Source organism: Sciurus vulgaris (genome assembly GCF_902686455.1).
Source record: "Sciurus vulgaris genome assembly, chromosome: 7".
NCBI lineage: Eukaryota > Metazoa > Chordata > Mammalia > Rodentia > Sciuridae > Sciurus > Sciurus vulgaris.
The window spans coordinates 18906965-18932886 of record NC_136467.1 but is presented as its reverse complement, the minus strand read 5'-3'; the positions used below and the strand labels follow the sequence as shown (position 1 = coordinate 18932886).

General features: G+C 35.0%; 1 protein-coding gene across 3 annotated transcripts in view; it reads left to right on the top strand.

Moving 5' to 3' along the window:
• STXBP5 (syntaxin binding protein 5) overlaps positions 1 to 25922 on the top strand; it is a 176335-nt gene that overhangs the window by 22155 nt on the left and 128258 nt on the right. For all 3 annotated transcript variants that reach the window (XM_079146831.1, XM_079146830.1, XM_079146832.1), the window contains exons 3-4: positions 6142 to 6223; positions 13335 to 13435. In XM_079146831.1, coding sequence (XP_079002957.1) covers positions 6142 to 6223; positions 13335 to 13435 — 183 coding nt within the window. The remainder of the gene's footprint in view (positions 1 to 6141; positions 6224 to 13334; positions 13436 to 25922) is intronic.

Here is a 25922-nt window from a genome sequence, read left to right as displayed (position 1 = left end):
CCTTTATTACTTTGAAGTTTCCTACTGTTCTGGTTTTATTGAGTGGTTTTCCATGAAAAAGGATTGATTTTGTTGAGAATTTTCTTTTATGAAATGGTAAGATTGTTCTTTATTCTGCTAACATAGTGTATTTCATTAATCCTGTGAGTTTTTTTAATCAGGTTGCTTTCTCATTTCTCTTTCTCCCCACCTCCCAGATCTCTTTCTCTTTCTCTGTCTCACACACATATTGTATTATCTTTTGTAAGATGATGTATGATGTACTAAGTTTTTTTTTTGATGCAGAGATTTGAACCCAGAACTACATAAATACTAAGCATGTGTTCTACCACTGAACTAAACCCCAGTCGCCTCCATTTGTTTGCCAAGTCTTATTGCTCTCACATGACTCTAGTCTCTAAAATATTGAGACATGAAGGCATATGCAAGAAGGTAGTTTCAAAATTAGGACTAGACTTATAGAATTCCATTTACTTAACCTAATGGAACACATAGATTTGCTATTAAAATTAACATTTAATATTATACCCTGAACTAATATGAAAAATGAGTATACTTTATCATTTTTTGATTGGCATATTGTTTACCACATAGGAGTTTCATGGTACAATAAAAAAATACTTGAGCCATTTAACTTAAAAAAGGTTTATTTAGCTCATGATTCTGAAGGGTCTAGTCCAAGTTCAGATGCCACATTTCTGTGGGCCAGTAGCAGGGAGTGTGACTGATCAGACCTCTCATCTTACAAGCCAGGAAACAAATGAAAAAAAAGACTGAGAGACAAAGGTCCCACTGTCCCCTTCAAGGGCATGTTCCCAGTTCCTAAGGATTTCCCAGTAGGCTTCACCTCTCAATGGTCCCATCGCCTCCCAATGGTGCTACTCTGGGATGAGGCCTTTATTAACACATGGTCTTTTGGAGAACATTCAACATCTAAACTCTAGCATCATTTAATTGGTTTATCATGTTTACGTGCTACTAGGAAGTTACATTTGGTCTAGCTGTATAGCATTAGACTAATCTGACTTTTTTAACAACTCAGATATAAAATATGGATTATAAATCTATTTCTTCTGTGTTCATTCTCCAATTTTAAGAGGACTTACAATAAGGTAGGAAGTGACATTTACATGTGAAATTCAGCTCTTAACATACATTTCATTTTCATATAATAAGACTTGGTGATTTACACAGTAGGTTCTGAAATTAGATTACCTGGGGCCAGCTTCCTTAACTAACATACAAATCATTTTTGGCATTTAAACTTGTGTCTGAGTCTTCTCATTCCTAAAAACAGCTCATCATAGAGCTCCTATTGTGAAGTAATACGTCTGTGTTTATTCACACATAGCAAATGTTTCTTAAATCTCAATGATGATGATAGTGGATGATGGATATAAGGATATTCTAATTCCTCTTTTATCCCTTCTTTACTAACCAGTCAACCATCATAACAGCAACAATAAAAGTCAGTTGAGGCAATTAGATGCATGTTTAAATTGTTGTGTAGTACTGTAAATAAAAGGTGTTACTAGCTTTGGTTTTTGTTTGTGCTTATCCATTCTGTATACTTCTTCCTAATGGTTCTTAATTAATTGCTAATTTCATTGTTTTTACTTTTATAATTGTTTCCTTTTCCCCTATTGTTTATGTGTCTCAATTAACTAACCTTTCCCATTCAAAGACTCTTCTCCTAGTATATTTTAACTTTGCCTTCTGCATGTCTTCTTCATAAATGTGACTATTATCATTGGTACTTGTCTGGACAAGGACCATAAATATTACCTGTACAAAAAGTATCTGCAATGTGTCATGGATCAGAGAAATTAACTGGTTGTTTCCAGAAACAAAGATGACTAATAAGATTAGGTAGATGTCATAGTTCTGAATAGGCAAGCAGTAGAAAAATTGAGGATACAAAGTTATTGTAGGATGGTGGTACTATTTTGAAAAGAATATATTGGAATTCAGAGTTATAAGGTGAGATAATGCTACTAAGGTAAGATTTATTGGTAGCTTTCCCTTGTAATTGATTCGTACGTGAATAAAAAGCATATATCAGAATAATATTTCTTCATTTAACAAATACATTTACAGCATTATTCAGTGTGTAGTCTTCTTTTGATTCATCTTCATTTTAATGTAAGACATTTTCTTTCTTCATTTAATTGTGAATGTAGCCATAATATATGGGAATAATATACCAAGCAGATCTTTTTTATAGTTTTTGATCATTTTCCAGTAAGAATGTTGATTCTCAGTAATGTTAATGTTAGGAAGAACCATGTGTACCAGAAGCAGTAATCATCATAAGTGTGAAAGGATACGAATGTTTGTTTTGTGACATGCTGTTTGATGATCACATATTCAAAATTGACATTTTCTTATAAAGTTACGTATACTGTAACAGTTTTAGCTAATATAATGAGTTTGTTATTTTAATAAATAATGATAATGGTTACCATCAGGTGAGTGGTGAGTACATTCTATGTGATTTTATTCTTTAGTTTGCAATTAGACTAATAAGTCTACAAATATTACAAAATTGAAAGTTACAATAATTCTCTTTACATCACAGCAGATAATGACAGAACTGGCATATGAACTGACTTGAAATTAGAGATCTTCAGTTCTCACTGTGCCTCAGTGTTCCTGTGGCACCTAAAATAAATAAGCAAATCAACTAAGAGACCTACTGACTCAGGCATCTTCTCTGGCAATATGAATTTTACTACATTTGCAGTGGGACTAGAATTCTGACATAATACCAAGATTGAAACCTCTGTACTCTAAAGTTTGTTCTCCCATTCGCCTATCTTATGACTACATGCAATATCTATTCTTTAAAATGTAATTTTAAACTTTTTTTATCATGAAGACATCATTTATCATGAAAAATTTCCCCCAATTCATAGGGCCATTTTAATGATTGGACCCTTTAGCATTATCACTTGTAAAATACAGATAATATCTACCTTTTAGAGTTATTATGAAGATTAAATGTAATTATGTATTTAAGGCACAGTGCCTAAAATTTAGTAGATACGCAGTAAATTCCTTTTTTGGCAGTGGGGAAAGTACCAGGGATTGAACTCAGGGGCTACTGAGCCACATCCCCAGCCCTATTTTGAATTTCGTTTAGAGACAGAGTCACACTGTGTTGCTTAGCACCTTGCTTTTGCTGAGGCTGGCTTTGAACTTGAAATCCTCCTGCCTCAATCTCCCAAGCCGCTGGGATTATAGGTGGGCTCCACCATACTCAGTAAATTCATATTGTTATATTCTTATGATTCTTATTTTGTTGTAAGAAATGTGTATCATCCTAGGTATAAGTTAAGTGACAGTGTTATGTCATATACAAGTATAATTTTGTCTAGACTAAGTCCATAATATAAAAATCTATCTTGACTTCCATGTGATTTACTTCCTGGACTTACAGACATTCTCTGTGGATAAAATACTGATTTCTGGGTAAATCCAAGTTTCAAGATCATTGGGCTCCTTCCTACAACGACCAAAGTAGTAGAGCTGTTTGCGTATTCTTTGTTTTACAAGTTTTGTTTATTCATAAATCTATTTTGTCTGTTATGTTTGGTATTCCAATCAAGTAATTCAAATTAATATTGTGTAAACTGAGAAAATATAAATGCCAGAATAAATGTTTTTTTTAAAATAAAAATCTGAGTACTTTGGAAAATTTCATGAAAGTCAACCTCTTAAAATTTCCCATTTAATTCATAACCGTATATTCATAATTCTGAATGCTGAACTCATATTTCATGGCCAGTATCTTTTAAGATCTATTTAAAAAATTAAACTGGAAATCATTTTTCCCACTTATACAGGGTGTGTTATTTTTTCTGTATTTTTAATGATGCATTATAGTTGTACATAATGATGGGATTTATTATTACATATACATGCATACAGCATAATCATATAATATGGCCAGTATCATCCCTGAGCATGTTCCCTTTCCCTGTACTTCTCCCCCTCTATGGTCCCTTTCCTCTACTCTTCAGTTTTCATGAGATCCCTGCCCAACCTTTTTTTCCTTTTCCTCTCTAGCTTCCACATAGGTGAAATAAACATGGCCCTTGACCACCTTAGTTTGGCATATTTTGCTTTCCATAATGCTCACAATTTTCATCCATTTTCCTGCAAATGACAATTTCATTTTTCTTTATGACTGAAAAAAACTCCATTGTGTGTATATACCACATTTTCTTTTATCTGTTCATCCACTGATGGACACCTAAACTGGTTCCTTATAAGCTAGAAATCTTAAACTTAGGTAGTTACAACTATGTTTTATTCAAGAGAAATAACTCTGAATCCATACACAAAGGAATGGTCATGGGCAAATATCAGAAGGTTAGTAAGGTGATGTATATTTTGTGATAATATTAAAGTAAGTATAATTTTTGTGATTCTCCACAATAGCTCACAATTTTTATGTTAGTTATCCTGATCTGCTTAGATAAGATTTAACTAACTTGATTCATGTAAAAAGAATGATAAAATATGGTAATTGGTGGAAAAATAATTTAGCTGGAAAGGTTAGAGTTAAACTCACTGTATGGGTTTGTCTTGTTACCTGAGAAAAGAAATGGGTGAACAGACATGTAGATATTTATCTTTGAATTTGGTGTGGTTTACATAGTTCCAATACTTGCAATTTGAAATCTAGTTTCTGTAGTTGCATTTGAGAAACTGGTGTGGCAAATACTACTACAATTTATTAATACGACTAATAACAATAATTCTAGGTTTTAGTATAAGCTAAGCATACTCAATTAGTCTGTTAGTTTATAAAATAGAAGTTAATTGTGTAAAATAGAAAAAAAAATCCATTGAAAATAAATATTACCCAGAAAAATGTCTAGAAACCAAAGGGGAAAACACAAATTGAATCTATGCTATAATTTAATTTTTCATTAAGCAGAACCATATGACATGTCTGTATTTCTAGATTTGAATTTATATATATAGTTATAATTTTATTAAATCCCATCAAAGATTTTTATACTTGTCTTCTTGGTTATTATTAATATTTATTAAGTAATGAAAATTGGATTAGTGTATTAACATGTTAAAATGACCATCTTCTTATTTCAAGATTATGAAGGTAAAATGCATTTAACTGCTTGGCACACAGGGAATTCTGTGAATATATAGGCTTTTTTGTTCCATTTTATTCATTAGCCTATCTATTATGAATATAAGGCTAGGGGACTATCTCTGTGGTAGAGTTTGTGCTTAGCATGAGAAGGACTCTATGTTTGATCCCCAGCACTGAAAAAATAAAGTATACACGTTGGATCTATATTGCGTATTCTGCATTCTATCTCTTCTACTTTCAAGTTATGTAATTTCTCTGTACTTCAGTTTCCTTATCATAGGGAATATTAATATATTCTTCCATGGGCTATGAGGATTAAAATAGCTAATATATGTAACTTGTTTATAATACAGGGTGACACATAAGCATGTTATGTAAATGTTTGCTATTATATGAAAATTTGAAATAATATCTGCTCCTGTTGTAAAGTATTGAACATTCATTGGTGATAGATATATCATGCTGCGTTTGGAAACACAATTGTGGACCTCTTTTATTTTTTGTTTTTGTTTTCCCTTACTTAAAGATGACACTGCAGAAATGGAAAATAACAGTTGAAAGATTATTGTTTCTAAAAGTAGTATTCCAAAATGACATGTAATTACTTTCAAGGTTCTTTGCTGATTTAGGCAAAATTGTTGTATAATCAATTACCATCTTTTGGTTCTTTTATTATTTTTAGACGAAAAAAAAGAATTTGGGACATAGTAAGATATTTTAACATTTATTGTTTTATTTTTCCATGTTGCTGACTTTAATACTTCATTTTTTTCTAAAAGGAACTGTTTTCTTATTTCTTTTAGAACTGTATTCTGTGAGACTTCTGATTGTTGACAGATACTAATTAATGTATAATAAACCTCTCTCTAAATCTCCACTTCAGGAAGTGCCCTGTACTATTTTAATATCAGGTTATCAGAATATTTATTAGTTTGTTATAACTTATCAGTTTCTTAAAAAAAAAAAGAAAAGAAAAAGGCCCACACATATCAAAAACTCCTTAATGGAATTAATAATAGCTTTGGTCGTCCGGGAGTAGAATGTTATTGCCAACATGACAGTGGAGCTGCTGTAATTCAGCTCCAGTTCCTGATTAATGAGGTTAGTGAATTATTTTAATCTCTCCTACTTATATTTGAAATTGGGCTACACCTGGTCTTTCAGATTTTTTGCATGCATTCACATTTAAATATTTGAACAAAATTTAATTTCTTGTGGGTTGGAGGTAACTCATCATTTTTAGTCATCATCATGGAGAGTTGCATAACTATTTCTCAAAATAGAGTTGCAATTAGAGGCTGCATTTAATTTTATTTCAGGGATAAAGTTGTATAACTAAATCTATATTAAATATTTATAAAATAATATGCCTATTATAAATAACAGAATTACTTTAATGGATTGCCTTGACTTTGTGTGTGTGTGTGTGTGTGTGTGTGTGTGTGTGTGTGTGTGTGTGTGTGTGTGGTACTGGGGATTGAACCCAGGACCTCTCACATGCTAGACCATGTTCTACTGAGCTGCATCCCCATCCCTAATGAAATACAACCAGGAAAAAGCCAGTTCTCATTTTAAAGTGGTTATTGCTTCAAGTTGTACTGCTTATTTGTTGAAGTAATCGATAATGCCTTTTAAAAAAATTTTTTTAGATATTGATCTTTATTTTATTCATTTATTTATATGTGGTACTAAGAATTGAACCCAATGCTTTGCACATGCTAGGCAAGTGTTCTACCACTGAGGTATAATCCCAGCCCCCTATGCCTTTCTTTTTGATAAGAGTATAATATATAGAAAAACATAGAGCAAACAACATTTTATTAGTACAGGAAACACAGTGCTTGCAGATTTAAAACAAAACATGAGTAACTCTGAGAATAGATCTTCAAGGTAAGTGGCAACAGGCAAGGAAAGCTGGTCATAGAAGGAAGGAAGAGAAATTGCTCCAGAAAGAGCTCTGATGAACTCCTTAGATATGAGGGTAGTTTGTGAACATTGTTTTCCCCCTACATCCTTAAGATATGTGGAATAAACTTGTAATATATAAGAAAACACATAACTAAATACCTCTAGATTTTGATAAGCAGTCACATCATGATTTAAGAAAGGCATCATGGAAATAAGATTCTAAAGATGAAAATATAAAAACAATTAAAACTATGATCATAATAATTTGTAATTGTATAATTTTTTTCAGTGTCTGGACTGGGGTTGTAGCTCAGTGGTAAAGGACTTGCCTAGCATGTGTGAGGCACTGGGTTTAATTCCCAGATCACATAAAAATAAAAATAAATAAAATAAAGGTCCATTAGCAACTAAAAAATGTGTTAAAAAATGAGAAGAGGATGCTTTCTAGTAAAAAGGAGAGTGTGTGTACTTTATGTATGTCAGATAGCTTTCCAGTTGTCATGTTATAGCAATAGAGTAGCCCTCAGTTTTTTGACAGTGGAAAGGACTAGGGGAGATGGTTTGATATATATATTATTTTGATAGCTGTTTGTGAGGAACTCTTGTTTTAAATGGGGGAGATTTTAAGATTTCTCATAATAACATAAAGGATTGGGATTACAAATCTTTTAAAATTAATATAAAAGTTATCTGACTCTGCCTCAACCTGCACTGCTGAATCTTAGAAACTGATGAGGGGCTATGGCAGTGGGGGAGTTAAGAAAGACACAAACACTTTCAAAGAGAAAGCTGGGACTAGATGGGACACCATCCTCTGATGGAAGAATAAAGACCCAGAGCTAGTACAGCACGTTTATTATACAGGTTGTTTCAAAAGGTTATTTGTGGGAAAATTTCTGCAAAGCAAACAGACTTGAAGGTCGAGGCATTTGGGAGACATCGTGGTTATCTTGTTATGCTCAGAATACTTATCCCCACCAGCTGGTATCTGAGCTCAAGGTCAAGACTTATAATAGTTCCATGCCTTTGCATAGAGCTTCCTCAGGCAAGGCATCACCATAGCAACTGGGCATCTTATGCTGCACCTTTACGTAGAATGTTCCCAGTGCAAGCACAGCCACAGCCATGAGGCAGTCAGAGAACATGATCCGTGTCATTGCTCTCCACATCTTCCCCTATTTTATTTTTTAAATGTAACCAATGCATTTCTACTCTGAAGTGCTGGAACTGGGCTTGGATGAGCTTATAGCTGACTGCAAGAAAACAACACAGAATAAAGAGGAAGGAAATAAGTCCTAAGAGATGCCATGCAATATGTTTTAGCAAATTTTAAAGATTGAAACCGTTCAGATTATCTAATAGCTTTTTGGTAAAACTGGCAGGTGATAACATAGGAATCTTATTTTTTTGCATGACTTGGATGTCACTGTATAGTTGTAAAAGATCTCAACTAACATTGTCATGATTCCACATTCTTAGTAGATGCATATTTATCTTTTCCCAATCCCATTAGGAACTATAGTATGTAACGGGTGTTACACAAATAAACTAATAAGCGAAATGGTACTGTAATTGTTGCCTGACCTTAAGACTTTACATCTAATCACCCAAGACTACTACAGTAGCCTCTGAGGCATTTGACTTAGCTTTAAGTTTATTATCAATAGTCTATCCTGGAGGACTCTTGAAGTATTTTGTGTCAAAGCATTGGTGATGGGGAGTGCTATCTGCCCCATTTCCTTTTAAAAAAAAAAAAATTATATATAATCAGCTACCTGTCCTTTGTCCTCTTAGTAAGGGAACCTTTACTACCGCAAGAGGAAATGGGTGATGACTGCTCTGGCTGCTTCAGGCTGACAGCAGGTGACATGGCGCAAGCAATTTGGGTTTCCCTTTTAGTAATGTTTTGGGTCAGTTGAGGGTTTAGTGGTAAAAGCCTGGTTCAGAAAGAACAGGTCGTAAAGTCATTTGGGAGGTAGGAGCTTCTGTGGGAGAAATAAGAAAACATGAGTATTGGAATGAGATAAATACAAAATAAATAATATGATGATGAAGATAGGGACCAGCGATTTTTTTTAACAAGAGTAAAAACATACTTAGTTTGTATAATAGTTATGAACCAAGAAATATAAATTTTGTAATCCCAAACCTTTAGTTATATATATTATATTTCCTTTTTATTTTAAAATCACAGAAATCCTTATAGCAAATATCTTTTGAACTCTCTTCAAATGAACTTGAGTGGTTATCCTAACATGGAATTAAGGTGAGAGACAGAGTCTTAATTCAGGTGACGTGGCCTCTTGATAAATCTTAGGTTAAGGTGTTTTACTTCTGAAACTGACCTTTATCTCTTCCTCAAATATTACTTTGTAAAGTTTTCATATATCATGTCCTGAGTCTGTTGAATCAGTTAACATAATTTAACATAGATCTGAAACGTGAATCAAACAGGCTAGAGAACTTTTAGCCCCTTTTGTAGAAAAGTGGCAAAATGTCTTCACATCCCATACTGTCAGCCTTTAAATAAGCCAGTCTCTCCTTATTGTCTTTCAAAATGCATTAAAGTTCCCATCCCAACCTAAATAACAAAATTTTATAACTTTATGACAGATTATTTTTATCTAATTACAAAATATTAAATGACATGAGTAAAGTTTTAACTAAATTTATTATTATATAAGTCTACAAGAGACCACTGTTACAGAGAACTTTAGTTTGGGGAACACTAGCTTGGTAAAGTGCTCTCCTAAACCTCATGTTTAAAGACTTGTATTCTTTAGGGAAATGAATACACCTAATATACAAAGAAGCCAGTAATGGCTTCACAATTATACTGATGTCCTTATATTAACCAAGTTTAACTCTTAAGAAAAATGTAGAATTCATAGTAATAGTGTAATAATCTAAAATGACAGTTGTTTTTTTAACCAGAATTGTACAAACCTTAATCCCTTTAACATTAGTTACCCTAAATAATAAAACCCAACAAACACAAGAAATTAACTTGATAGAAGACCAGACCATTCTTTTAAGAAACCCTTGTTACTTCAACACATAGAGAATTAAATTTTGGTTTATATCAGTACATTAATATTTGACCTTAAAAAAAGTTAAATAAATTTGATTATGCTAATTATAGCCAACTTATTTACACACAAACTTTGAGATTCACTCTCTACAAACTTTGCATAACTTAGACATTCTACAGCTTGTTTACTTAATTTTCTCCTCTCTTTCATCTTGAACTTTTGCACAAGAATATTACTTTACCAGACAAAACACTCTTTCCTGAAGAACATTTCCTTTACCTTCAAATTTTCCATTCCAAAACATATATTTCCATACCTATAACTTTCCTTTATCTTTTCTAGTTTCAGACCCTTTCTTAAATTTACATTATAAAACAATCCTTATGTTATCTGTGTATTTAATTTACACATCAAATTTCATCCCAGGAGAAGGATCAGACAATCTAGTATATACAAAAACTCTTATTAATGTTTTTTTCCGCAGGATGCAGTCAGGGTTGGACCACAGGATATTTTTGAGCTTGGCCTATCTCCCTTATCTTTCTTTTAATGTCATCAACTTTAAGTGCGTTCCCCCTTGTCAGTTGTGCCCAGATTCTTCTTTTGGGCCTTTTTTCTTCTTTTAGGCATATGGATATTCAATGAAGGAGGCCCCAGTGAGATGATCTGCAGCTGCCTGGGGCCAGGCTGAGAAACAATGCTGGGACTGCCAGCACTGGCTTAAAAGGATTTAACTCTCTAACCGTTTCTCTTGATGTCCTGCCATCCTTGCATTTCAGAGGCAGTGCCTTTTGGCACCTTCATCATAGTTGTGACTATTCAGACTTCTTATCATATAACTGTATAAATATCTGTACATGTAGAATCTTCTATATACTTTACCCCTGATGGACAAACTCTAACTGTAAGATTGTATAATTATCCAGAAAACCATTGAACAGTGAGATAGTGTTACAGTGAAACATCTTTTCTCAAACAGGCCTATACCTATAGGTGGCCCATTTAGCCAAGTTTTCTTGAGACTACTGGTAAGATAAATGTAATATAGCCCATGTCCTAACGAGCCAGTAACAGAAAGGAAAAACAGAGACAAGAGAGAATCACCAGAACCAGGACTGACAGGCAGGAATCTTTAAAACAGGCAAACTTGCACATACAAGTTTTTTTCTTAGATTTTATAGTGAAGGATGCAGGGAAGGTGGAGGAGTGGAGTCTCTGCAGCTGGCTCAGAGTCTCCTTTCCCCTCATTGATGGCTTCATTCTTGGAGTCAGAAGTCCAGGACTGGTGACCTTGAGGGGGCCTAAAGTTTGAGTCAGAATATTGAAGGCTCCTTGGGTCCAAATAAAACAATAGTATTTTATTATCTTTTGAGGGTTATTTTTTCCTTCTAATCCTTATATGTAAAACATACATGAAAGTAGAATTTTAACCCTTAGTCATCTAGCTTTTAGTGAAGACCCAGAAACAAAGCAATCTTAAACTTCTTTCTATTGCCCAACAATTAAACACATTTATAATGTTTATCCCATTTATGTTAAATCTCATTTACCCATTTTTAACTTAGGTTATCCATGAAAACTAAGTTCAGTTAACATTTTAAGCCATTCTTTTTTGTTGAAAAAAGAATGGACATTACACTCTAAACGTTTTATAGAAAACAGCAGCCTTCATTGGCTGATTACCTGGAAAAAAAATGTGTGGGTTTGTAATTTTAAACACCTTTTAAAATAATTTTTATCTCTTTAACCATTTTAAATAATGCAAACTGGAAGATATTTGGATCCAGTTTTTAATTGTATGAGCACTTTTTATCTATATGCCAATTTTTGGTCCCATGTACATGGTACATAGAAGCACACATGTAGACACAACTTAAAATACACAGGTGTACACACATATACTTGAAAACTAGCAGAAGACAAAGATTTTACAGCTTTTTGCTCGATATAACTTTCCCAGTAGGATACAAAAGAACTATAAGGGTTTATTATACAGTCTGTATAATAAATAGAAATTAAAATAGAACCTGTGAAGTTGGGAACATTAGGAATAAAGTCTTGTTATGGTGGATGCTGAAGTCAAAGGTTTAGCTGACCTTTTGCATCTTTCATGGAGGCAGATTTACTCCTAACATTACCAGTATTTATTTTCCCACTTAAGGCTCTTCAAAGGAGAAGATCTCTTTCTTTCTCTAGTGTATTTGAGTGTTAACCCTTGAACAACTGGCCTTTGAGTAAAGACAGCAGAAAGAAAAACAGAGGGCAATGAAAGTTAAACAAAACAAGACAAATCGGTTCAAGAGAAAAGGTGAATTTATCATAAAAACTAAACTTGAGCTCAGAAAAAGACAAAGACCAAAACGGACATGGCTGTAATTACTCTGGAAAGGGCATGTGTAAAAAAAAACCTTTAGCAGATCAAAGTGCACTTTTGGATTAGATTAGAGTTAGCCCAGGTATTTAAATAATGGGAGAGTTCTGAAATCCTCAAGTAAAGAAGACTAAACTATGAGATCATAGAGTGTGAGAGCAGATAAGGTAGCTACCCATTACTCTCCTTTGAGAAAAAAATATTTACATGTCTTAATCCTAGTCTAGAGATAGGTAAGTTCTTTTACACATCACTATCATTGCTGGAAATTTTATAAAATATATCTGCAGAGGTTCTTACTCTGGAAATTCTGATTTGTTGTGTCTGGGGTGAGACTGAGCAACCTGGATGACTCTCACATACTGTCAGTTATTTTCTTTCTCATAAATAGTAGTATTTAATAGCATCAGATTTTTAAGTTTCTAATTAAAACATTTATCAACCACCCAGACATTAAAGTTAAGGTATGCTAAATGCTGTTTTTTGTTTTCCTTACTGTTCCAATAGAATTGTGATCTAGTCATAAGGATTTGCCTTAAGCCGAATGAATAAGGTTATTTCATACACATTTTGCTCTATTAGTCCAAGAAATATTTTTTGTAGTCACCAATTTATGACCCAGTCTCTTAATTTTAAATAACTAAATCTTAATCATATATCCTACTATTTACTATTATACTTTTGTTTTATAAGATACTTTACTGAAGTTGAAACATTAAGGTACATACACACACATGTAGTGTACTCTTAACATCTGCTGTTTAGAATTTGGGTGGTGTAAATATTTCTTAGAAGCAAATCTGTTGGCAAATGTTGTGAAAGGAGAGTTTTTTGGCAACTGTTTGGTAGTATTAATGTTTATAAAATGTATTTATATATAAAATATACTTCTTTTTTTAAGGGAGCTCTTGTGAGTGCCTTGGCTGATGACACCTTACACTTATGGAATTTACGTCAAAAAAGACCTGCCATACTACATTCACTTAAATTTTGCCGAGAAAGGTAAGGATTCTCTCATCTAAAGGAGAATATAGGATATTTGCTATTCTATTTTGATGCATTTTATTTGAATTTTACATTTCAATTTTTTTGTGATGAACTTTATGCACAATCTAAAAACTAATTTAAAAACTTCAAAGGATGTACAGTAAAAACAAGATTGCTTCCTTTCCAGATGCATCTTCCTTCCTAGAAGCAAGCACATAAATTTCTTTTTGTGTCTTTCAAAAAATACTTACTGTCTATATATAAAAGCAAAAAACTCTCTGTAATTCCCCCCCCCCTTTTTTTTTTTGGCATGAAAGGGAAGCCATTATAGTCTTTCTGTAGCTTATTTCATTTAACAACATATCTGGTAGATCCTCTTATACTAGGACATCTTTTGTAGTCTGTTTTTTGTAGTCTGTTTTTTAGTTATCCATGGACCTTTATTTTATTTATCTATTTATGTGCAGTGTTGAGAATTGAACCCAGGGCCTCACACATGCCAGGCAAGTGCTCTACCACTGAGCTACAACCCCAGCTCCATTTTGTAGTCATTTTTACAACTATGTACTGTTTTGTTCTATAGATAATTTATTCATTCAGTCTCTTCATCAGTGGACATTTACATCATTTGCAGTTCAGTTTATGTTCTTGTATTAATATGTTAAATATATTTCTTCGTCCATATATACAAATATACCTACAAGATAAATTTTTTTATTATTTATTTATTTTAATTAAAAATCATAAACTTACATAGGGCAATAATGTTTGATTCATTCTGTTATTTTTTCCCTTCCCCCACCCCTCCCACCCCTCTTTTCCCTCTATACAGTCCTTCCTTCCTCCATTCTTACCACCCTCCTTATCCGTAACCCTAAACCTAACCCTAACCCTAACGCTAACCCCTCCTACCCCCCCTTATATGTCCTCATCCGCTTATCAGCGAGATCATTTGTCTTTTAGTTTTTTGAGATTGGCTTATCTCACTTAGCATGATATTCTCCAATTTCATCCATTTGCCTGCAAATGCCTTAATTTTATCATTCTTCAGGGCGGAGTAATATTCCATTGTATATATATATGCCACAGTTTCTTTATCCATTCATCAACTGAAGGGCATCTAGGTTGGTTCCACAATCTGGCTATAGTGAATTGAGCAGCTATGAACATTGATGTGGCTGTATCTCTGTAGTATGCTGATTTCAAGTCGTTTGGGTATAGGCCAAGGAGTGGGATAGCTGGGTCAAATGGTGGTTCCATTCCAAGCTTTCTGAGGAATCTCCATACTGCTTTCCAGAGTGGCTGCACTAATTTGCAACCCCACCAGCAATGTATGAGTGTACCTTTTTCCCCACATCCTCTCCAACACCAATTGTTGCTTGTGTTCTTGATGATTGCCATTCTAATTGGGGTGAGATGGAATCTTAGGGTAGTTTTGATTTGCATTTCTCTTATTACTAGAGATGTTGGACATTTTTTCATATATCTGTTGATTGCTTGTGCATCTTCTGTGAAGTGTCTGTTCATTTCCTTAGCCCATTTGTTGATTGGATTATTTGTATTCTTGGTGTAGAGTTTTTTGAGTTCCTTATAGATTCTGGAAATTAGCACTCTATCTGAAGTATGAGTGGCAAAGATATTCTCCCACTCTGTAGGCTCTCTCTTCACATTGCTGATAGTTTCCTTTGCTGAGAGAAAGCTTTTTAGTTTGAATCTACCCCAGTGGTTGATTCTAGCTTTTATTTCTTGTGCTATGGGAGTCCTGTTAAGGAAGTCTGATCCTGAGCCAACAAGTTGAAGGTTTGCACCTACTTTTTCTTCTATAAGATGCAGGGTCTCTGGTCTGATTCTGAGGTCCTTGATCCATTTTGAGTTGAGTTTTGTGCAGGGTGAGAGAAAGGGATTTAGTTTCATTCTGTTGCATGTGGATTTCCAGTTTTCCCAGCACCATTTGTTGAAGAGGCTATCTTTTCTCCATTGCATATTTTTGGCCCCTTTGTCTAGTATGAGAAAATTGTATTTATTTGGGTTTTTGTCCATGTCCTCTATTCTGTACCATTGATCTACCTGTCTATTTTGGTACCAATACCATGCCGTTTTTGTTACTATTGCTTTGTAATAGAGTTGAAGATCTGGTATTGCGATACTCCCTGCTTCGCTCTTTCTACTGAGGATTGCTTTAGCTCTTCTGGGTTTCTTATTCTTCCAGATGAATTTCATAATTGCTTGCTCTATTTCTGTAAGGTACACCATTGGGATTTTAATTGGAATTGCATTGAATCTGTATAGCACTTTAGGTAGTATGGCCATTTTGACAATATTAATTCTGCCTATCCAAGAACATGGGAGATCTTTCCATCTTCTAAGGTTTTCTTTAATTTCTTTCTTTAGTGTTCTGTAGTTCTCATTGTAGAGGTCTTTTACCTCTTTTGTGAGATTGATTCCCAAGTATTTTATTTTTTTCGATGCTATTATGAATGGGGTAGTTTGCCTAATTTCTCTTTTTGAAGATTCATCACTTATGTATAAAAATGCGTTGGATTTATGAGCATTGATCTTGTAACCTGCTACTTTACTGAATTCACTTATGAGTTCTAAGAGTTTTCTGGTGGAATTTCCAGGTTCCTCTAAATATATAATCATATCATCAGTGAACAGGGATAGTTTGAGTTCCTTTTTTCCAATTCTTATTCCTTTAATTTCTTTGGTTTGTCTAATTGCTCTGGCTAGAGTCTCAAGAACGATATTGAATAGAAGTGGTGAAAGAGGGCATCCCTGCCTTGTTCCAGTTTTTAGGGGGAATACTTTCAGTTCTTCACCATTTAGAATGACATTGGTCATGGGCTTAGCGTAGATGGCCTTTACAATGTTAAGGAATGTTCTCACTACCCCAGTTTTTTCTAGTGTTTTGAGCATGAAGGGATGCTGTATTTTATCGACTGCTTTTTCTGCATCTATTGAAATAATCATGTGATTCTTAACTTTTAGTCTGTTGATATGGTGAATGATGTTTATTGATTTCTGGATGTTGAACCAACCTTGCATCCCTGGGATAAAACCCACTTGATCGTGGTGCACTATCTTTTTAATATATTTTTGTATGCGATTTGCTAAAATTTTGTTGAGAATTTTTGACTCGATGTTCATTAAGGATATTGGTCTGAAATTTTCTTTCCTTGATGTATCTCTGTCTGGTTTAGGTATCAGGGTGATATTGGCTTCATAGAATGAGTTTGGGAGGGTTCCCTCCTCTTCTATTTTATGGAATACTTTGAGGAGTATTGGAATGAGCTCTTCTTTAAAGGTTTTGTAGAACTCGGCTGAGAACCCATCTGGTCCCGGACTTTTCTTCGTTGGTAGGCTTTTGATGACCTCTTCTACTTCATTGCTTGAAATTGATTTATTTAAGTTTTGTATGTCCTCCTTGTTCAGTTTAGGTAATTCATATGTCTCTAGAAACTTGTTGATGTCTTCGAGGTTTTCTGTTTTGTTGGAGTATAGATTTTCAAAATAGCTTCTAATTATGTTTTGTATTTCACTCGTGTCTGTTGTGATATTTCCTTGTTCATCCCGAATTTTAGTAAATTGAGTTTTCTCCCTCTTTCTCTTTGTTAACAGTGTGGCTAAGGGTTTATAAATTTTGTTTATATTTTCAAAGAACCAACTATTTATTTTGTTAATTTTTCCGATTGTTTCTTTTGTTTCAATTTTGTTGATTTCGGCTCTGATTTTAACTATTTCCTGTCTTCTACTACTTTTGGTGTTGGTCTGCTCTTCTTTTTCTAGGGCTTTGAGCTGTAGAGTTAAGTCATTTATTTGTTGATTTCTACTTCTTTTGTTGAATGCGTCCCATGAAATAAATCTTCTCTAAGTACTGCTTTCATGGTGTCCCAGAGATTTTGATATGATGTGTCTTTGTTCTCGTTTACTTCTAAGAATTTTTTTAATTTCCCTCCTGATGTCTTCTGTTATTCATTCATCATATAATAGTGTATTATTTAATCTCCAGGTATTGGAGAAGTTTCTGTTTTTTATTCTGTCATTTATTTCTAATTTCAATCCATTATGATCTGATTGAGTACAAGGTAGTATCTCTATCTTCTTGTATTTGCTAACAGTCACTGTGTGGCATAAGACATGGTCTATTTTAGAGAAGGATCCATGTGCTGCTGAGAAGAAAGTGTATTCGTTCTTTGTTGGATGGTATATTCTATATAAGTCGGTTATGTCTAAATTGTTGATTGTGTTATTGAGATTTATGGTTTCTTTATTCAATTTTTGTTTGGACGATCTATCCAGCGGTGAGAGAGGTGTGTTAAAATCGCCTAGTATCATTGTGTTGTGGTCTATTTGATTTCTGGAATTGAGAAGGATTTGTTTGACGTACATGGATGAGCCAATGTTCGGGGCATAGATATTTATGATTGTTATGTCTTGCTGATTTATGCTTCCCTTAAGCAGTATGTAATGTCCTTCTTTATCCCTTCTGACTAGTTTTGGCTTGAAGTCCACATTATCTGAAATGAGGATGGATACTCCAGCTTTTTTGCTGTGTCCATGTGCATGGTATGTTTTTTCCTATCCTTTCACCTTTAGTCTGTGTGTATCTCTTTCTATGAGATGAGTCTCTTGCAGGCAGCAAATTGTTGGATTTTTCTTTTTAATCCATTCTGCCAGTCTATGTCTTTTGATTGATGAGTTCAGGCCATTAACATTCAGGGTTATTATTGTGATATGATTTGTATTCCCAGTCATTTGACTCTTTTTTTTTTTTTTTTTTTTTGACATGATTTGGTTTCTCCTTTATTTGACTATTCCTTTAGGCTAGTTCCTCCTGTTGCTGATTTGTATCGTTGTTTTTCATCTCTTCCTCATGGAATATTTCGCTGAGAATATTCTGCAATGCTGGCTTTCTTTTTGTAAATTCCTTTAGCTTTTTTTTATCATGGAAGGATCTTATTTCATTGTCAAATCTGAAAGTAAGTTTTGCTGGGTATAAGATTCTTGGTTGGCATCCCTTTTCTTTCAGGGCTTGAGAAATGTTGTTCCAGGCCCTTCTAGCTTTTAGGGTCTGGATTGAAAAATATGCTGATATTCTTATTGGTTTCCCCCTGAATGTAATTTGATTCTTTTCTCTTGTGGCCTTTAAAATTCTGTCTTTATTTTGTGTGTTAGGTTTTTTCATAATAATGTGCCTTGGTGTGGGTCTGTTGTAATTTTGTATATTTGGAGTCCCATAAGCCTCTTGTATTTGGTTTTCCATTTCATTCTTCAGATTTGGGAAATTTTCTGATATTATTTCATTGAATAGATTGTTCATTCCTTTGGTTTATTTCTCTAAGCCTTCCTCAATCCCAATAATTCTTAAATTTGGCCTTTTCATGATATCTCATAATTCTTGTAGATTCTGTTCATGATTTCTTACCATCTTTTCTGTTTGGTCAACTTTGTTTTCAAAATTAAATATTTTGTCTTCAATATCTGAGGTTCTGTCTTCCAGGTGTTCTATCCTATTGGTTATGCTTTCTATGGAGTTTTTAACTTGGTTTATTGTTTCCTTCATTTCAAGGATTTCTGTTTGTTTTTTTTTCAATATCTCTAACTCTTTATTGAAATGATCTCTTGCTTCCCGTATTTGCTCCTTTAACTGTTGATTGGTGCGATCATTTAATGCCTGCATTTGCTCTTTCATCTCCTCCTTCAATGCCTCCATTTGCTCTTTCATCTCCTCGTTTGCTTCCCTGATTGTTTTAATTATGTACATTCCGAACTCCCTTTCTGACATTTCTTCTGCTGTGCTGTCATTGGGTTTTATTGATATAGTATCTAGGTTTGTTTGGGACATTTTCTTCCCTTGTTTTCTCATATTGGTCAGATGTCAGTGGGACTTTGTGATATTGCAGAATTCTTCTATTGGCTTATAGTGTCCCTGTAGATTTCCAGTGTATCACCTTTCTGCCTTCAGTAGCCTGAAGTCTTGGAGTAACTCGATAATGCAGTGCTTCCAAGGAAAGCTGCCCCAGCCCGCTACTGGTTCCAGGAATTGGAGCTGGCTCTGTGTGGAAAGGCTCTCACTTGGGAGGCTGCTCTGAGAAGCAAGCCTGGAAAGGTGCTTCCCGCCGGAGGGAGATGGGCTGCTTGGGGAAGTCCCTGGCTGCCCTGTCCTTGTCCCTGAAGCAACCTGTGGGCATTAACTCGCTGCACTGGCTCAGGGACTTGAAGCTTGGTTCTGTGCAGAAAGACTCTCACTGGGGGGCCTGCTCTGAGATGCTGGAGAATCTGGCCCTGTGGGAGAAGCCACCGCCGGAGTGCTCAGGGTCGCCTGGGGAGGACTCTAGCTGCTCTGCCTTACTCTAATAAGCCACCCGAATCCGGGCTTGCCGCCCGGGCAGCACTTCACCGGGTGGGGGAGACTCACCCCGTGGCTCTATTTTAGTCCGAGTCTCTCAATGCTTCCCCTTCTTGAATCCTGGGTTCTGGAGCTACTGGAGATGCAGTCACCCTCTAGTCCGCCATCTTGGATCGCCCCTGGAAAAAGCCTGCGGCTGGGGTCCGGGGGGCAGGTCTGCCTGGAGAGGTCTCAGGCTGCCTTGCCCTGGTCCCAGAGGCTGCTTGCGGGCTGGAGGTCTCTGCTGGCTTGGGGACTTGTGGCTGGCTCTGTGTAGAAAGGCTCTCAGTGGGTGGTCTGCTCCGAGAAGCTAGCCTGGAAAGGCGCTTCCCGCCGGAAGGGGCCGGGCTACTTGGGGAAATCCCTGGCTGCCCTGTCCTGGTCCCTGAAGCAACCTGCGGGCAGGAGCTCGCCATGCTGGTTCAGGGACTTGAATCTTGGTTCTGTGCAGACTCTCACTGGGGGGGGCGCCTGCTCCGAGATGCTGGAGAATCTGGCCCTGTGGGAGGAGAAGATAAATTTTTAGGAGGATTAGTTTGGTCAAAGAAATTTCTTCAAATATAACTTATGAACTTTGGGCATTGATTAAAAGACTTTTTAACTCAGTTTTTAAAAGCATTGTCCCACATGTGTTCTTATAGAACTTTTAAAGTTTTCATTATTTAGACTTCATTATTGATTCATATGGAATTTATTTTGTCATGAAATAGAGTAAGGATATAGTCCTTCCCCCCATAGTTTATGAGACATAGTTTTTTAATGTGGGGGGGGGGGGTGTGAAACTTCCGTAGTTGTATTTGGCATTAAAGGTACACTCTTTTTTTTCTTTTTTGGCTAAGGATCAGACTATGTTCCGAGTTTGATAAAATATAAGCTAGTCTGTCAGGTCAATCTGTGAATATGGGCTTCTGCCTCCAGTGGCCCTCTAAATTAGGCAAGCTAAAGAGACTTTTGGAAATACACTAGTTCAGATTTTTCCAGTTAACAGCAGTTCATGTTTATATTATGGGAACGGTGTGGTGGCAAGAAGTCAGGTTAGTAGCAGTTTGCTACTGGTTTACATCTTGATTTGGAAGATAAATCATCTCAGTGAGTTTAGTTGAATCATGTTTCTACTTCTAGGAGAAAGGCAGAAGTGAAAGGGAAGTATTAGAAGGAGAGAATGTTGTGGTATGGGAAGAAAAGCAAGCAGAAAGTTCAATTGTCTTCCACTTGCTGGGAGTCAGGCCAGCTTCTCAACTTATGGGCAGAGTTCTTTAATTTGTTTGCCAATGGTATCTCAGGGCAAGTTTTATGCCAGTCTCAAATGCAGCAGAGCATGTGGGGATGGAATGGGCTTCTTGGTCCTAGTACACACCCTCTTGTCAGTGTCATGCCACCTGCTGAAATGGAACTGGCTGTCTAGCAGAGTAGACATCTGGTGTGGTTTTGCACTCTACCTCCCGGGCATTCAGGTGCTATCTCAAGACATTTTTCATTGTCACAGGCTGTGGAAGCGAAAGTGATGCTGTTAACATCTATTGGGTAAAGACCAAGGATTCTGCTATACTTGCTACAATTCACAGGATAGTGGCCACAACAAAGAATTATTTGGTTCTAAATATGATTACTATCAAAGTGATGTTATCTGGTTAGTGTAATGCTGTAGAAGTTCTCTTAAACTATTTTTCACTGTAGAGATTCTGCCAGGAGCCAGAATTGCAGCAAAAGAATACTCTTGATTCTTTGTTTAGAGACATATCCATATTTCTCACTGGGCATAGGAATATTGCAGTATGTTGTCCAAGTTCATAAACTTACTCACTGCAGGTTATCATGGTATACCTTCTTAGAGGAAGCATCAGACCTCAAGGAGACCCAAAGTCAAAAGTTGATGATGGTTATAAATTGAGTACTTCTTAATAATACCTCGAAAGATGATCTCCAAGAAATTGTAGTAAACATGGATGGGGAATAGGAATCCAGTCTGTTGGGTGCCTATAAGCACATCTTGGCAAACAAAAGCTGCCTTTTTGTGAAGTGTAGGAAAGTGGCTCTTGTTCTCAGTGGATGAAGCCTCATGGTGTCCACCACTTCCCTTTGGGGTTAGTTTGCTCTTAGCTAGGGCACAACTCTGCTGTTATTTATACTGGTCCTAAAAGTTACAAATGAAATGAGCTAATGGATTTACCAATTTTGAGCTCTGTAATATGGTAACCTAGCTGAGCAGCAGAAGCTAGTTGGTCCTTTTCAAAGTTCAACTCCCCTTTGATCTTCATGAAGGCAGAAGTAAACAAGAAACTGTAGCAGTAATAACTGATTCTTAAATAACTCCTTTGGGTGAAATTTTCTATGAGGCTCCAAATTTGTATGGTAGTGGTTGAATTTAAAATGCCAAGGAATGGGCCCTGGTACTTCATTGACAAACATTGTTGAATTTTCTCAAGACTGATGATTTCTTCACATGGCTGAAAGAATAAAGTTAGCATTCAGAGGAGTCTAGTTTTCCTCAGTAGTTGGCTGCAGGTGGGACGGGGAAGGGTAGAATAAAGACTTTCTCCCAGCTCTGCAAACCTGCCTGCAGTAACATTACTTGTTTTGCCCCTTAACCTGAGCTCTGTGACATTCAGGGCTTTGAGTAATGCCCAGCAGTCTAAGTCTGATGGAAACCTTGTGTCAGAGCAGCTTTCCCTGGTAGAAGGACGGGAGAATCCTGTCATCCCTGCCCATCCTTCCATTCTTTATTTGTGGTAATCCATTTTCCTTTTTTATACAACTGCTTTATATTCAGTGTTTATATTCCTTTTCAGTTAGGAAGTATTCTGTGTTGTGCTGTCAGTATCTCACAATCTCAATAGTTTAATACAGTGTTTTATGTTTGCTTACTCTGTGTGTTCTTTTAGACTTGCTAGGAACACTGTTCTTCTCATTGTCGTCTTTGCTCTGGAATCCTAGTTGAGGAACAGCCAATCTTTAACTTATTACCAGTCACCATAGTAGAGGGAAAAAGAGATCGTGCTAAAGTACTTATTGACTCTTAAAATTTCTTCTTGGAGATGATCATCTTTTCCTCTCTTATTTCAAAGACCAGAGCATATCACATGACCATTCCTGATTTCAGTAATATACAGAAGAAAAGAGAACACTGGGTTATTTTTGAGTGGTTGTAATGACTACCACACTGCTTACTTTTGTTGTTGATATAGAAAAACAATAAACAATAACCTAAATAGTTTCCTCTCTTCCAGAATAGATTTTGGCTAACTTGGTTAGATTACTGTTTCACTTTTATGCCATTTGCATTTTTACCTTTAAAGCTAGATAAGGTAGAAAAATCTTATGTTTTTTAATAAGACTGAAGAGTTGTTAAATTTAAGTTTTATTTATTGTCTTATTTTCATATGTTATCAGATTTTATTTTGGTAGAAATTTCTATAAATGTAATAGAAAAATATATGTAATGATTTAAATTTGTATTTTTTTTTATCACATGGATTTTTTTGTTCCAGTTTTGATTTTTTTTTTAAATTGTGGTAAAGTACACATCAAATTTACCATTCTAATTTTTAAGCATACAGTAATGTGAATATAGTTCACATACAACCCCATAATATGGATTTATTTTGATATGATTTCATTTTTAAGATGTTTAAGGAAAAATATAGGAATCAAAAGTCTCAAATCTTGGTTAAAATATGTGAACTTGAGTAAGTTACTTTACTACTTTATATGATGGTTTTCTAATTTGCAGAAAATTTTCCTCTAAAATTTAGTATTTTTACCATTTTATTTCTGTTACATGTTAGGACAGTTTTATTCACTTCTTCCTATTTCTTCTGTAGAAAATTATAGAATGACTTATATACAACTTGGTGCTGGCTGTTGAACATATATTTGACAGTATAAACAAGAAAGACTTGGACCTTGCCCTTAAGACCTTGGTCAAAACTAAGACAAGTTGAGCTTCTTAAGATGCCCAATATAAAAATGACATTTGTTCATACTAAATAAATGATCAGTATCAACTTTGCTAGAATGATTTTGATTTGAGTAATAACAAACTTATGAATTTACTCCTTGGTTAACAGCCAACCAGTTGTCCCTGATTAGAAGTTAGTTAATTCTACCACAGATTGGGAGGCTTAAATAACAGAAATTTATTTTCCCACAGTTCTACAGTTACTAGATTGGTTTCTTCTGAGGCCTCTTGCCTTAGCTCATAGTTAGATGGCTATCTTTCCCTGTCTCCTTATGTAGTCGTCTGTGTATGTTTGTGTGTGTGTGTGTGTGTGTGTGTGTATCCTAGTCTCTTTTTATGAGAACACAAACTATATTGGATTATGGATCACTTGTATGATTTTATTTTACTTAATTACCTCTTTAAAGGTACTATCTCTAAATACTGTAACATTCTCAGTTACTAGTGATTAGGACTTTAGCATTTAATTTGTGTGTATGCACATATTAGCCGTAACAGAGAAGTAGGCTAAAACCAACCAGGATATAAGCTAGAATCATTTTTTTAAATCTGCAAACAGAAGAAAAACTAAACATTTTGAAAGTCGACAAAAGACACAAAAGCTTATATTTTCTCAATTTTCATGTAGCTTTTTGTGCCAATTGCCAGGCTCAGTTCCTATTAGGGATCCACTAGTCATATAATTTTTACCACATGAACTGATTTGCCAACAATAAATAGTACCTATAGCATCTAAATCCTCATGGTTTGAAAGGGTTGTCTTAGTGGAAAATTTGGAAATCTGGCCTTTACTGCCTTGTCCCCTGCTCTGAATCAAATTCTGTCCCCCAAAAAGACATGTTGAAGTTGTAATCCCTGGTACTTGTTAACATAATTTTATTTGGAAGTAAGTCCTTTGCAGATGTAATCAAGTTAATAAGAGGTTATTAGGGTGGGTAGTAATCTGACTGTGTTCTTATAACAAGAGATGAAGACACATACCATTAACACACAGAGAGAACACCCTGTAACCTCATAGATAAAAGATTGTAGTAATGCATTGATAACCAAGCAAGGCCAGGGATAGCTGGCAATTTCAGAAGCTAGTAAAGAGGCCTATAACAGATTCTTCACTATAGCCTTCAGGTAGATCATGGCTCTGCTGACAACTTCTTTTTGTAGCTTCTAGAACTGTGGGAGAATAAATTTCTGTTGTTTTACCCCATTTGGGGTAATTTGTTATGGGTAACCCTAGAAAACTAATATATCCTCTTCTTGCTTGATCTTGGTGGACCTCATTATTATGCCCTAACGGGTTTATATGGATAAAGAAGTAGTAGTTCTTTGACTTTGGTTGAAAATGAGAATTTGATAAATAAAATTACTTCTGGTAGTTGCAGTATCAGAATATGTTCCATTTGGTTTGTATTTTTTTTCCCTTTAAAGGACATTTAATTAGGGAGAAGACATGGATTGATATTACAACTCTCTGCTGGTCTTTTTTCATCACCTTAAGTTAGTATGACTAATATTCTTAACCTTGTTAAATTTTTGCACAAGTTTTGAAATAACAATGTAAAGTATTTTAAGACTGAGGGCTAGATTATATATGTAGAATTTCCTATTTAAGACCTATTATTGTCTGATACTTACAGCTCTTGATTATATAGTTCTTTATTGTTGATGAGATCCTTTCATATAAAATTTATTTATCTCAGTGGTCATAAAAACTTTCCTATTGAATTTTATAGAATGGATTTTTCCACTGTAAATTTATTAAAACACCTGAATAGCTAGGTCTTATGTATTTCTAAAGACTTTTAAAAAATAATACTGTAATTTAAAGTTTATAGATGATGCTTTCATTTGATAACAGATAATATATTTTAGGTTTAGAGAATAAATAAGCATGTATATATTCTAAAGGAAAGAAAAATGCAATATTACATTAAATTTATTAATAATAAAAATTTCCATATAATTTAAATGTCAGTGGAGCATTCATGTTCTGAGTCTTCTTTTTCTTTGTTTTGGTATCAGGGATTGAACCCAGGGGTGCTTAACAACTGAGCCACATCCCCAGTTCCTTTTTTAGTTTTCATTTTGGGACAGGTTTTCACTAAGTTGCTTAGGGCATCCCTAAGTTGCTGAGGCTTTGAACTTATGTTCCTCCTGCC